The following is a 15012-nucleotide window of genomic DNA, read 5'->3' as shown; positions in this document are numbered from 1 at the left end:
GATTCGACCATTACTGGTGTCAGGTCCCTGCGCTGGAACTGTTGGGTTGATCAATTACTCAAGGCCGCTTTACCAGTGGGATAAATGACACTGCTGGATGAAACTTTTCTAAGCACTGTTAACACCTGTGTCAGTTTTTTCATCTGAACTATTGTGTACAAACGCGACAAAAGTTTAATTCAAAGATCCCTGTGATCATACCTTTGTCCATTCTGATTCTGACTGACGATTGTTGATTGTCGTCGTCTTGCTTACACTTTGGTCGCTCTGCAGGACAGCTCCACCTGCTGGTGAGGCTCTAAATTTCACAACAAGCAGACAGTGAGTCAGAGAGTACGACTACTTTGCAAATATGACAGTATTTCCAACCCCTGTAGCATTTGGCATGGGGACCAAACATTCCCTGTTAGTAACCACTTCCACACCATATCTGTCCACTGATACCTGGCGCATCTACTGACAGAGTCACAGAGCAATAAAATCCGAATTCAGAGCGTTCCGCCCAACGAGACAATGCCAACCACAGTGCCCACTGAGATGGTCACAATTTCCTGTGATGGGGCCATCTCCCTTCTGGCCTCTTCACTCCATCTACACACCCCAACTGCTTTTTGAATTATGCAACTGCACCTGCCTCATCCACTTCCTCTGGCTGTTTCCTCCACATGATCCCCAACATCTGCATGAATCCGCTGCTGATCAGATTGGCTTTGCAATCTCTTTACCAGCCCCTGTCCATTTAGATCCCCTAGATGCTATGATAATCTTCTCTGTGAACAGCAACTACTAATGTTGTGCATTCTGCGAACTTACCCGTCAAGTAATCCTTGTGCAACCGCATCCAAATCATTGCTATAAAATAACGAATATCCAAGGTCCCAATTTGTAGCCTCGCGGCACACCGCTAATTACTCGCCTCCATTGCGAGGAGAAACCTTCAACCACCACTCTTTGCTTGCTACCTTGAAGCTAATTTTGAATACATCCAATTTGCTCTCTCCGGACAGCATGGGACCTGATCATCGAGACCAAGCTGCCATGTGACACCTTGTCAAAGGCTTTACTAAAGTCCCATGCACAACATCCATGGAAACATAACTTTGAATTTCCACCTCTGCTTCATGTCACGTTCACAGGTTCTGACAATGTAGTTAGCAGAAAAGTACTTGATGAGGCCAAGGTATGTCAATGTAAATTATGGGTTGCCATGTGCTAATGAGGACTGAATAAAATGCAGTGTTGGGATATTTTGCTTTATAAATGGTCTGTTCTCAGCAGAGGCCTACGCGACAATATATTCGAGGGTAAGTATACCACTGCAGATTGAAATAGCTAATGGGATCAAGGGCATGTTGCTGCAGTTCATGGTAATTCCACATTTCTACAATTTCCACACGACACACTTGGGGCTTCTTATAAAGGGAGGAAATTGTCAACGCATTTTAAGATGATTATAACGTAACAAGGAAACATCAGAACTAACCAAAAGCTACTTCAGATGATGCAGGACCTTCAAATGAGCAAACACTCAGAGAATGTGAGTGACTGTAAAGAGCTGGGCTTCTGAAAGCACATTACCAGATCTGGAGTGATTGCAACTGGGTCTGACCAAGGCATTCCACCTATTTCGTACCTTCCTTTGTAAAGATATGTAATGTTTACAGGACCAGTGTTCCAGTGAATGAGACTCACCAAACTTTCTCCTGACTGAATCAATGAAAACTCTGAGTCAGAGGGTTCTCTTCAGTTGGTACTCTCAGTCCTCGGGCTGGTTCACTTGTCGCTGTTCCCTTGTTCTCAGTCGTGGCTTCTTTCCAGCTGTGGGCTTTTCTTCCAATAAATCTCTCACCGCAGGTCTAACTTTAACCAGAGAGATAATGAAACACATTAACAATACAAAGGAGAAAAAAATATTTCTGCTCAATTTTTTCGAAAGCGAATCTCACTGAAATTTAAACGCTGAAGACAAATAGATAGATAGATAGATAGATAGATAGATAGATAGATAGATAGATACTTTATTCATCCCCATGGGGAAATTCAACTTTTTTTCCAATGTCCCATACACTTGTTGTAGCAAAACTAATTACATACAATACTTAACTCAGTAAAAAAAATATGATATGCATCTAAATCACTATCTCAAAAAGCATTAATAATAGCTTTTAAAAAGTTCTTAAGTCCTGGCGGTAGAATTGTAAAGCCTAATGGCATTGGGGAGTATTGACCTCTTCATCCTGTCTGAGGAGCATTGTATCGATAGTAACCTGTCGCTGAAACTGCTTCTCTGTCTCTGGATGGTGCAATGTAGAGGATGTTCAGAGTTATCCATAATTGACCGTAGCCTACTCAGCGCCCTTCGCTCAGCTACCAATGTTAAACTCTCCAGTACTTTGCCCACGACAGAGCCCGCCTTCCTTACCAGCTTATTAAGACGTGAGGCGTCCCTCTTCTTAATGCTTCCTCCCCAACACGCCACCACAAAGAAGAGGGCGCTCTCCACAACTGACCTATAGAACATCTTCAGCATCTCACTACAGACATTGAATGACGCCAACCTTCTTAGGAAGTACAGTCGACTCTGTGCCTTCCTGCACAAGGCATCTGTGTTGGCAGTCCAGTCTAGCTTCTCGTCTAACTGTACTCCCAGATACTTGTAGGTCTTAACCTGCTCCACACATTCTCCATTAATGATCACTGGCTCCATATGAGGCCTAGATCTCCTAAAGTCCACCACCATCTCCTTGGTCTTGGTGATATTGAGACGCAGGTAGTTTGAGTTGCACCATATCACAAAGTCCTGTATCAGTTTCCTATACTCCTCCTCCTGTCCATTCCTGACACACCCCACTATGGCCGTGTCATCAGCGAACTTCTGCACATGGCAGGACTCCGAGTTATATTGGAAGTCTGATGTGTACAGGGTGAACAGGACCGGAGAGAGTACGGTTCCCTGCGGCGCTCCTGTGCTGCTGACCACCGTGTCAGACCTACAGTCTCCCAACCGCACATACTGAGGTCTATCTGTCAAGTAGTCCACTATCCAATCCACCATGTGAGAGTCTACTCCCATCTCATCCAAGAATCTCATGGAACAAATCTGTAATTGTCCCTCACACGTCACAAATCCTGATACGGGATACGAAGGACTCATCATTCAGTCATGATAAGATATCAGAGCAGAATGAAGTGATTCAGATCATCGAGTCTCCTCCATCATTCAATCATGGCTGATTTTTTTTTTCGCCCCAATGCCATATTCCTGCGTCCTCTTATAAAGTGCTGGAAACTCGGTACAACAGATTGCATCTGTGGAAAAATACACTGTGGATGACCCAGTATCAGAACTGGGATTATCCAGGATGATGCGTGATATGCTGAACGCTTAATTGCGCAATTTGGCCCAGATCACATCCTTGCTCATACCTATAATGGGGGAGGTATACACACAGTGTTCTGAAAAGATAGTAAAAGTGATTATCGGGGCATTAATAGTGATCTTTCGAGAAACGAAAACGAAAAGCTCTTGAATTTATAGTAAATGGACCGTCTAGTTATTCGCGGCTCAATATTAGTTCTATATCGTTCAGCACCTGAGCGTCTTTGCCTCACAGTACGCTCCCACGGACAAGGCGAAACTATTATTAATTTTTCTTGCGTTATTCATTACTATTTCCTGGATACCAGAGAGGCTCCCGGTGAAACTGTTTTGTCCACTCTATTGACTTTTAACATCTCCTCGATAACAGGAAGCACGATAATGTACCATATTCAATCGTGATTAATATGCATAGAATGTAACGTGGTTCGGTCTCCAATGTTCCCTCTAATTACTATTTTTGCAGCTACATGGATCAACCATTGCTCTGAGCCGGAAATTTTCACACGGACTGAGAAAAGCACAACATCATAGATGTGTCCTCTTTTGTAAAATGCATCTATGAATATTTTAGGATGAAGACAGACAAGAGAAAAAAAACATTCTTTTGATTTTACTTACTAATTAAAGGACAGGATAAAAATGCAGTACAACAAAGAAAAACGTCCAGGTTTCATAAACGTTTGTCCGGCAGTGTTTAATTCCATCTGCGCTGCAACAAAGGCTCCGTTCGTGGGAGCATTTTGCTTCTGCAGACTAAAGTCCCTTCCCGTACTGAGCATGCGCGATGTCGTCAGCGCGTTATCGGAGCTGTGAGCGGGGCCTCGGAAACGGACCTGCAGATGCTGCAGCCCTGCGGTACAACGGGATCACATGACGGGTGGACGGTCTCCCACGTGACTCCGTGACTCCACTCCTCGCCCCTCACACGCTGCCCGACACCCCCCCCCCACCGCATTTCAAACATCATCTCATAATTACACTGGATATATTTTAAAATTTCCCTCTGCATCTTCCCCGTCCACATCCCTCCAGCCCCCAGGTCACAGTTACGGGTCTGAATCCCATCCCGGTCCGGCACACATTTTAGACCCAAACCAGAATTGTGCAGGTTTTATTTAAATCAGTCTATGTTTCTATTCACATTTCCCCGGCCGCACTGAACAGGATCACTGAAACATCAAGCGAGAAGCAACAGGAGGTGGCCATTCAGCCCCTTCAACCATCAACAAGATGGCGGCTGCTCTCCCATCTCAGCCACATGTTTCTGCCCGATCCTCATTTCCTCCATCCCTTCGGTCTCCACACATCTGCCGGCCTCTGTTTTATGTGAGGACGATCTCCGAGTCTTCACCGCCCTCTGTGGAGGGGATTTACAGACATTCACCACCCTCGGAGTGGAGACATTTCCCCTCATCTCAGTCCCGGACAGTCCACCCCCTTTTCCAGAGACTGGGATCGCTGTTCAACCGGTAATGATGTTGTGCATTTCAATGTGTTCACCTCTCAGTCCTCGATTCTCTAAATGAAAGGGCTATCACATTTGATCTTTCTTCATATGATGACCTCACCACTCCAGGGATCAGTCTGCTGAATCTTTGTTGCACTCTCTACAACAAATACTCTCTAACCTCTTTGTTCATCCTCTATAGAATTAATTTCCATCTTCTGCAGCCCCGTGTTGCCCCAACCACTCACCTCCCACCCCTGTCACTATTTCCACCTTCCCACCTCCCCCCTCACCTGGATCCACCTCTCACTCCCCAGCTCTTGCCCCATCCCCACCCCTCACCTCTTTTCTCGGACTATTTCCCGTCCACTCTCAGGCCAGAGGGAGGGTCTCGGCTCGAAATGTTGACGGTCCATTTCCCTCCACAGATGCTGCCCGACCCACTGAGTTCCTCCGGCAGTTTGTTCTTTGGTCTATATAACCCGTGTTAGTATTGAGGTGGGGCAGGATTTTACACCATATTCCAGGTACAATCACAACAAAACACAAATAATTGTCACTCTGCCCCGACCCTCCGGCAGTTTGTCCTTTGGTCTGTATAACCCGTGTTAGTGTGGGGATCGGGATTTTACACCATATTCCAGGTACAATCTCAACAAAGTCCAAATAATCGTTAAAGTCATTTTCATTCTTATACCTGATAACTCTTACAATAAATACAATGTACTTTCTACCTCCCTCCTTAGCCACTGCACTTCAGTCCCTCATTACTTAACGCACAGATGGTGCAGAAGAGGTTTACCAGGATATTGCCTGGATTAGAGGGCATGAGCTATAATGAGAGGTTGGACAAACTTGGGTTGTTTTCTCTGGAGCCCTGCAGGCTGGGGTGAGACGATGGAGGTGTATAACATTATGAGAGGCAGAGACAGAGAAGACAGACAATATTTTTTATCCTGGTCTAATAGAAGAGGCCATGTATTTAAAGTGAGGGGGAGTAGTCTGAAAGGAGATGTGAGGGGCAAGTGTTATTACCAGAGAGAGTGGCGGGTTGCTAGGATGTGTTGCCCGGGGTGCTGGTTCTGGCAGACACAGCGGTGACTTTTAAGAGATATTTAAATCAGCACATGAGTGTGAGGGACGTGTGGACATTGTGTTGGCAGAAGGGATTAGTTAGCCATTTGATTCCTAATTTAATTAGCTGAGCAAAACGTTTTGGGCCGAAGGGCCTGTTCTGGTACTGTACTGTTCAATGTTCTGTGTCTCTTGTCAAGAGGTTTCAGGGAAACTGAGGTAAAAGGAGTGAGTTGGAGAAACAGGTCAGCTGGAGCCCAATGTGGGAACTGTGAGATCACCCACTTCTGTAGCAGAAACAAATATTGAATTTATTGCCAAGTGCACAATATGGGAAGGTACAGGGACAGAGAAACACTGACTTGTAGCAGCATCACAGGCAAGTACATTCAGATGACAGATTATACAATTCTGCGCCATTATCAATATAGAAATACAAGTTTTATGTCATTAACAATATACAAATATATATGTTGTGTCAATAATCATAAATATAGATTTTCTGTCATTAACAATGTACAAATATACATTTTTTTCAAGAGCAGTCTTGAAAATGTTAAATTTGTTCCCTCAGCCAAGTTGTTGACACAGTTTGGAAACGACTGGGCTCAAAGCACCGGTCACTACAACACCCACGGGAACACCACGGGGACTGCCAACACAGATGCCTTGTGCAGGAAGGCACAGATTCGACTGTACTTCCTTAGAAGTTTGGCGTCATTCAATGTCTGTAGTGAGATGCTGAAGATGTTCTATAGGTCAGTTGTGGAGAGCGCCCTCTTCTTTGTGGTGGCGTGTTGAGGAGGAAGCATTAAGAAGAGGGACGCCTCACGTCTTAATAAGCTGGTAAGGAAGGTGGGCTCTGTCGTGGGCAAAGTACCGGAGAGTTTAACATCGGTAGCTGAGCGAAGGGCGCTGAGTAGGCTACGGTCAATTATGGATAACTCTGAACATCCCCTACATAGCACCATCCAGAGACAGAGAAGCAGTTTCAGTGACAGGTTACTATCGATGCAATGCTCCTCAGACAGGATGAAGAGGTCAATACTCCCCAATGCCATTAGGCTTTACAATTCTACCGCCAGGACTTAAGAACTTTTTAAAAGCTATTATTAATGCTTTTTGAGATAGTGATTTAGATGTATATCATATTTTTTACTGAGTTAAGTATTGTATGTAATTAGTTTTGCTACAACAAGTGTATGGAACATTGGAAAAAAGGTTGAATTTCCCCATGGGGATGAATAAAGTATCTATCTATCTATCTATCTATCTATCTATCTATCTATCTATCTATCTATCTATCTATCTATCTATCTATCTATCATGCAGACCCAAGAAGGGTCTGGTTATTCATTCTCTTTTAACACCAAGACACCAGAAACAGGAGCAGGCCACTCAGCCCGTTCAGTTCATCCTGTCATTCAATAAGACTCCAGACCAGTTCATTCTTGCCCCCCAACACGACTCCAATCCACTTTGCCCGGACCATCGGCCACACTTGCAGATCAACAGTGTGCCGGTGTTTGCCTCCCAATGTGGTGAATCCCTCTGCTCGCCTCTGTATCCTGTCCGACCCCTCCCACACCATCTTCATCCTTTCAATAATATAGCCCCTTCCCCCCTGTCAATGGGCTCCTTCCCCATCCTGCTCCTTGACACAAACAACCTCTCAGACTCGCCCCCCTCTCACACCATCTTCACCCCCTTCCCCACTGTCAATGGGCTCCTTCCCCAGAGACAAACGACCTCTCAGACTCACACCCCCCTCACACCATCTTCACCCCCCTTCCCCACTGTCAATGGGCTCCTTCCCCAGAGACAAACGACCTCTCAGACTCACCCCCCTCACACCATCTTCACCCCCTTCCCCACTGTCAGTGGGCTCCTTCCCCAGAGACAAACAACCTCTCAGACTCACACCCCTCTCACACCATCTTCACCCCCTTCCCCACTGTCAATGGGCTCCTTCCCCAGAGACAAACAACCTCTCAGACTCATACCCCTCTCACACCATCTTCACCCCCTTCCTCCCTGTCAATGGGCTCCTTCCCCAGAGACAAACAACCTCTCAGACTCACCCCCCTCACACACCATCTTCACCCCTCTTCCCCACTGTCAATGGGCTCCTTCCCCAGAGACAAACAACCTCTCAGACTCACACCCCTCTCACACCATCTTCACCCCCTTCCCCACTGGCAATGGGCTCCTTCCCCATCCTGCTCCTTGATCCCCCAAACGACCTCTCAGACTCACCCCCCTCACACCATCTTCACCCCCCTTCCCCACTATCAATGGGCTCCTTCCCCAGAGACAAACAACCTCTCTGACTCACACCCCTCTCACACCATCTTCACCCCCTTCCCCACTGTCAATGGGCTCCTTCCCCAGAGACAAACAACCTCTCAGACTCACACCCCTCTCACACCATCTTCACCCCCCATCCCCACTGTCAATGGGCTCCTTCCCCAGAGACAAACAACCTCTCAGACTCACCCCCTCTCACACCATCTTCACCCCCTTCCCCACTGTCAATGGGCTCCTTCCCCAGAGACAAACAACCTCTCAGACTCACACCCCTCTCACACCATCTTCACCCCTCTTCCCCACTGTCAATGGGCTCCTTCCCCAGAGACAAACAACCTCTCAGACTCACACCCCTCTCACACCATCTTCACCCCCTTCCCCACTGGCAATGGGCTCCTTCCCCATCCTGCTCCTTGATCCCCCAAACGACCTCTCAGACTCACCCCCCTCACACCATCTTCACCCCCTTCCCCACTGTCAATGGGCTCCTTCCCCAGAGACAAACAACCTCTCAGACTCACCCCCTCTCACACCATCTTCACCCCCCTTCCCCACTATCAATGGGCTTCCCCAGAGACAAACAACCTCTCTGACTCACACCCCTCTCACACCATCTTCACCCCCTTCCCCACTGTCAATGGGCTCCTTCCCCAGAGACAAACAACCTCTCAGACTCACACCCCTCTCACACCATCTTCACCCCCCATCCCCACTGTCAATGGGCTCCTTCCCCAGAGACAAACAACCTCTCAGACTCACCCCCTCTCACACCATCTTCACCCCCTTCCCCACTGTCAATGGGCTCCTTCCCCAGAGACAAACAACCTCTCAGACTCACCCCCCTCTCACACCATCTTCACCCCCTTCCCCACTGTCAATGGGCTCCTTCCCCAGAAACAAACAACCTCTCAGACTCACCCCCCTCACACACCATCTTTATCATCTCAGTAAAATTCTGCCAGATCACTCACTCTGCGAGTAGCCTGAATCAAGCCAATGGGCCGAGCGGTCTCCTCCTCTCTGTAAGCAATACATTATAATCCGGCCACAGAAGTCACTTCACGTGGAGGGAAATGTAAATAAATAAAAAGGCTGGACATTTACTTTGAGATTTGTTCTGTTTTGAATGGGAGTTTGAGGACGGGAGCGGAAGTCGGTATCAGCAGGTCCATCTCTATTATTGGGTGTAAGCAGTGATTGATATCACTTCTCACCAATGTGAAGAGGGTAACACCTCTGTTGACTGTCGGGTGGGGTGGGTGGGTCAGGTAGCTGTTACCTTAGCCGGTAAAATTCAACCGTCTCAGCACCAGTGTGACGTAAGGAAGTGCACACGTGACGTCAGATCCTAGTGTGGGGGAACTCACACGTGACGTCAGGCACGATGGGACGCAGAGTAATATCAAATCCCAGTATGGGGAATGTGAGTGACTTTAAAGAGCTGGGATACTGACAGCACATCACCTGACCTGGAGTGATTGTAACTGGTCTGACAGAGGCATAACTGGTACTTCTAGGCACTTTCAGTCTCATCCCAACTATTTACTACCTTCCTTTGTGCAGGTATGTAATGTCTAAAGGACCAGTGTTTGAGTAAATGAGACTCACGAGACTTTCTGCTGACTGAATCACTGGAGACTCTGAGTCAGATGGGTTCTCTCCAGTTGGTGCTCTCAGTCCTCGGGCAGGTTAACTTGCTGCTGTTCCCTCGTCTTCACTCGTGGTTTGCCTCCATTTGGGGCATTTCTTCCAATAAATCTCTCACCTCAGGTCTAACTTTAATACAACGGGTTCGACGGACTCGGAGTCCGCTGTGGTCGGGGCGCTTTCACTGTGTGCTGCGTCTGCGAGGCTGGGTCTGACGGAGCTTTCATTGTCTGTGAAGCTGAGTCCACAGGCGCCTTGGAAGTCCATAGCGGGGGTAATCCCTTCTGCCGACTGCGTGGGATGACGAGTCTATCGGGACCCTGAGGACTTGTGGAAACTGTGTCATGGTTTCTTTCGAACTTAGAATCTTTTATCATCTTTGGACTATTTTTTACTGTGCCCATGGTTTTTTTTTAATCAGTTATGGTATTGGCTGCACTGTTGTAACTATACGTTAACTGCAACTATGTGGTTTTGTGTAGGTCTTGTAGCTTTAGTTTTTGGTTTGTTGGGTGGTAGAGTTGGTCTCCTGACTTGGTGTGTCTGGGTAGTCTTACTTTGTCTGGTGGGTTTGGAGCTCCTTTCCGGGGAAACACATTAAGATCGTAGCGCCTTCCGGTTCACAGTCCGGTCCACGTTCCTTATTCCAGGTTTTCCCCAGTTTCTGTTGAGGAAGCTGATTCTTGTTTGGGCTGGATTGTTCTTGTCCATACCCCCTGTCTGTATCCCTTCCCTTCACCTTCCTCCTGGAGCCTGCGTCGCCTGGAGCCTTGCCTTCACCGCTGTCAAGTTCAACCACCGGAGCAAGATAAGGAACTGTCTTTCATTGTTTTCAACTGGAGTTCCAAGGGTTTGCCCACCCCTGATGTAACACTCACTGGTCTATAATCCCCAGGATTAAACCCATTGGGTTTATTGATGTGGCACAGAGCGACTGAGCAGAACCCAAGTGCAGGACACCGGCGTGGAGATTGAGTTGGGGATGCGGGCGCAGGCGTGAACGTTGGACAGCAAACCGGAGGAATCTTGACACGGAGCTCTGACATGGAGTCTTGACACGGTGACGCGGTTTTCATGGAATATCTTGAGACTGGAGTTGAACTTAGAACAAACAGTTCTAAGCAGTCGAGAGACAAAGTATCACATGGGAATAGACCAACAAACTGGCAACCTGTGATCGTGTCGCCATCGTATTTATTTCACAGTCTCTGATGAAAACCAGGTGTATGGTAATTGAGTAAACTAGCAGCAATGGAGATCTAATGACTGAAATTAGGGCATAATTAGGGAGAAAGGAGCGTTAAAGGGGAACAGCCAACCGGAACCATGACAATTGAATTATGGAACAACATTTGACAGCCTCCAATCATGTGTTACTATCCCTGTGGCCAGAGAGGATACAATGATCATTGTCAATGCCCCGTAACCTCCCCCATCACTTCCTGTAGTAATGTGGTGTATATTGGTAGATTGAACATCTCTTTCTTCATATTGCCATGCTGCTATTCTATCATCACAATCACTGTCCACCTCATTGGTAACTGAAGCAAAGCATTCATTAAGCACCTCACCTATCACCGCATCCTCCAGCCACGTTTCCACCTTTGTTCCTGAGTAGTCCTAGTCCTACCCTCAATCTATTCACCCTCCTCTTCTTCACCCACATGTAGAATGCCTTGGGTTTTCCTTCGTCCTACTTCCCAAGGACTTCTCAAGTTGCCTTCGACCTCCAAGTCGCTTCTTAAGTTCCTTCCAGGATACCATATAATTCTCTAGAGCCTCGCTTGAATGTTGCTTACTGTACCTAAATAAGGCTTCCTTTTCCCTCTTGCTTAAATGTTCTCATCCCTTGTGAACCACGGTTCGTTTATATAAACATTCTTTCACTGTGTGTGGAACAAATCTACCCCGAACCGCATTCAAGTGTTCCTGAAACAAACTTCACAGTTGCATCTGGCATTTCCCTTTGAGAATGTTTTCCCAATTTACACCCCCAAGATGCTTCGAATACCATTGTAACTATCCATCCACTGGTTAAATACTGCCTCGTATCGTCTGCTACTATCCTTGTCCATGACAATGATAAAAGTTGGGGTGTTGTGGTCTCTATCTCAAAAAGGTCACCCATCGTGACATCTGTCGCCTGACCAGCATCATTGCCTCATACTAGATACAGTATGGCAAATCCTCCAGTTAGCCCATCCACGTACCATGTCAAGAATCCTTCCTGGACACACAACACATTCTGCCCCATTGACACATTTTGGAACAAGGAGGTGGGATCAACATCAGGAAAGTTGAGATCAATAATGATAATAACCTTGTTGTTTTTGCACCTTTCCCAAATCTGCCAAGTTATCTGCTCTCATTATCCCGGTGGCTTTGGGGGAGGCCTATAGAATACTCACAGAATGATAGCTCCCTTCCCTTTTCTGATTTCCACCCACATTGATGTCCTCTGTTTATGTAACTGTCATATGATTCCTAATTAGTAAAGACAATTCTCCGCCTTTCACCCCCCCCCCCCCCACCCCCCCCCCATATGTATTATGAAACAAGTAAAACCTGGAGCATCAAACACCAAACCTGCCCTTGTAACAGTCCGGTCTGTGTAATGGTGATAACATGTACCATCCATGTTCTAAGTTACTCGTATTCTTAATACATATTGTATTGAATTAAAGACATTTCCAACTGACTACATGATGCCCTGTCCACATCCGATCCTTCCACAGTCTCTGTGAACTTCGCATCTACCTTTATATCAACTCTTCTATTATCTGACCAAACACTCTGGTTCCCATCCCGCAACGACTGAGTTTAAACTAACCCCGGCAGCTCCAGAAGTCCCGGCTGCAGGGACATCTCAAGTACAGATATAACCCATGCCTTTGGTACAGGGCCAAATGGGAACATAACTTCATTATAAAACCTAAATATGCTTAATCACAGGTTCGTAGGTTCTGACAATTTATTAGTATAAAAGCATTTGATGGCGACAGGGTATACAAATGTAAATTATTGGTTGGCATTTGCTAGTTAAGACTGAAATGTGGTGCTGGGACATTTGGCTTCAAGAGGGTTTGCGGAGGCTTGTGCGACAACATACTCGAGGGCAAGTATATCGTTGCAGCTTGCAATAGACAGAGGAGTCAATGACATGTTGCTGTAGTTCACGGTGATTCCACATTTCTGCAATCACTAGAGCAGGAGAAAACTGCGGCCTCTTATAAAGAGAGGAAATTCTCAATGCATTTTGAGATTATTGTGACCTAACACAGCCAAGCAAGGAAACAGCAGAACTGATAAGAGTTTGAAATGAGCAAACAATATGAGGGAATTTGCGTGGCTTCTCAGAGTAATTAGCAAATCTGCAGTGAGTGCAAATGGGTCTGACAGACGCATACTGGTATTCCGAGGCTTATTCAGTCCCACTCCAGCTATTTCCTACCTTCCTTGGCACAGAAATGTAATGTCTAAAGGACCAGTGTTTGGGTAAATAAGACTCACCAAACTCTCTCCTGACTGAATCAATGGAGACGCCAAGTCAGATGGGTTATCTCCATTTGCTGCTGTCCGTCTTCGGGCTGGTTCATTGTTGCTGTTCACTCGCCTTCAGTTGTGATTTTCTTCCTGTCGTGGTCTTTTCTTCCAATACATCTCGCAGGTCAGGTCTATCTTTAACCAGAGAGATAATGAAGCATGTTACTCATACAAAGTAGAACAAAGAAGTAAACTTATTGGAACTTAAACTTGAACTCATATATAATGATGCGAATGAAGAAATCTGTAACTGCCCCTCACACTTTCTAAAGCCTGACATGGGATACAAAGAAACACACACAAAATTGCTGCAGGACCTCATCACACCAGGCAGCATCTGTATGTCGACTCTACTCTCTTCCATAGATGCTGCCTGGCCTGCTGAATTCCTCCAGCATTTTGTGTGTGTTGCTTGGCAGCATCTGAAGAGTTTCTCTTCTTTGTGATGGGACACAAAGAACTCATTACTCAGTCATGGTATAAGATACAAATCATAATGCACAGGAGTAGAATTAGGTGATTCGGTCATTCTAGTCTGCTCCAAAATCAATCATGGAGGATTTTTTTTTCCAACACCGTATTCTTGCTTCCTTGCTATAGCACGCAACCTATTTAGCAATCCAGAACATGAATATACCCAACGACAGCCTCCACCACCCTCTGTGGCATCAAATTCCACAGATCAACCAACACTTGGCTAAAGTAATTGCTCTCATCTCAGTTTTAAAGTGAAGCTTCTTTATTCTGAGGCGGTACTCTCAGATCCCAGACTCTCCGTCTAATCAAGACACCCTCTCCATTCTCACTGCAACCAAACTTCCTGTCATTCCGTTGGTGTAAATAATCACCCCTGTCCTAACCCGCCAACCATCTGAACTCCACTGAACACAGGCCCAGGGCCATCAAATGCTCCACATGCATAATGCTTATCATTCCTCGGATTATTCCGGCAACAAAGAGCCCTGGGAGAGCTGGTGCTTGAGATACGATCTTGGGATGGGGGCTCCAGCAATATGGAACTGTCAGTGTCTGGGCTTCAGTCTCCGTTGGTGCTTTTACAGATGCGGCTGGATGTTCCTCCTTCCGCAATGAAGCAGACGTCTCCGGTGGCTGGATATTGGTAGCGTGAATCTCTCAGTGTGAGATGTGGAAAAGATGTGCGAGGCTCTGGGTGCGGGCTGTGACCCTCTGAGGTTGCATCCTGGGATACCACACATGTCTTGACCCAGATAAAATGAATCGGGGAATCAAATTGTCCGCGTTTATGAGATGTTGAGCGAGTATTTCTGTTCTGTGCTCAGATGTTTGGTTCTGAAGTTCCTTTGGAAGCAAAGCAGAGAATGAGTTCCCATTCAATCTCTCACAGGGAGAGGCTGTGATTAAATACCCTGTTTTGTGTTTGCACCGGTAGAAATAGGCCGGGGTTTCAGAACTGAATTCACATTTGGAAATTCCCCCTCACTCTCACCTGTCTATCTGCCAGTGGAAGTCAAAGAGAAAGTCTAGATGCTGAAGATAGAATAGAACATGGAACAGTACATCACAGGAACACAATAGTGTGCCAAACCAGCTGAAAAGTAAATCAAACCCCCCCAAAAAAACTACACTACAT

The 15012-nt window shown here is 46.4% G+C and overlaps 1 protein-coding gene across 1 annotated transcript in view; it reads right to left on the bottom strand.

The window, feature by feature from the left end:
* Nucleotides 1–15012, bottom strand: part of LOC140721622 (NACHT, LRR and PYD domains-containing protein 3-like) — a 1017925-nt gene that overhangs the window by 345630 nt on the left and 657283 nt on the right. The window contains exons 2-4 of the mRNA XM_073036433.1: nt 13368–13535; nt 1693–1860; nt 202–298 (exon numbers count right to left, since the gene is read on the bottom strand). Of these exons, the coding sequence (XP_072892534.1) occupies nt 202–211 (10 nt within the window). The 5' untranslated portion in view covers nt 212–298; nt 1693–1860; nt 13368–13535. The remainder of the gene's footprint in view (nt 1–201; nt 299–1692; nt 1861–13367; nt 13536–15012) is intronic.

Source organism: Hemitrygon akajei, unplaced genomic scaffold (genome assembly GCF_048418815.1).
Source record: "Hemitrygon akajei unplaced genomic scaffold, sHemAka1.3 Scf000058, whole genome shotgun sequence".
Lineage (NCBI taxonomy): Eukaryota > Metazoa > Chordata > Chondrichthyes > Myliobatiformes > Dasyatidae > Hemitrygon > Hemitrygon akajei.
This window is presented reverse-complemented; position numbering and strand designations above follow the sequence as displayed.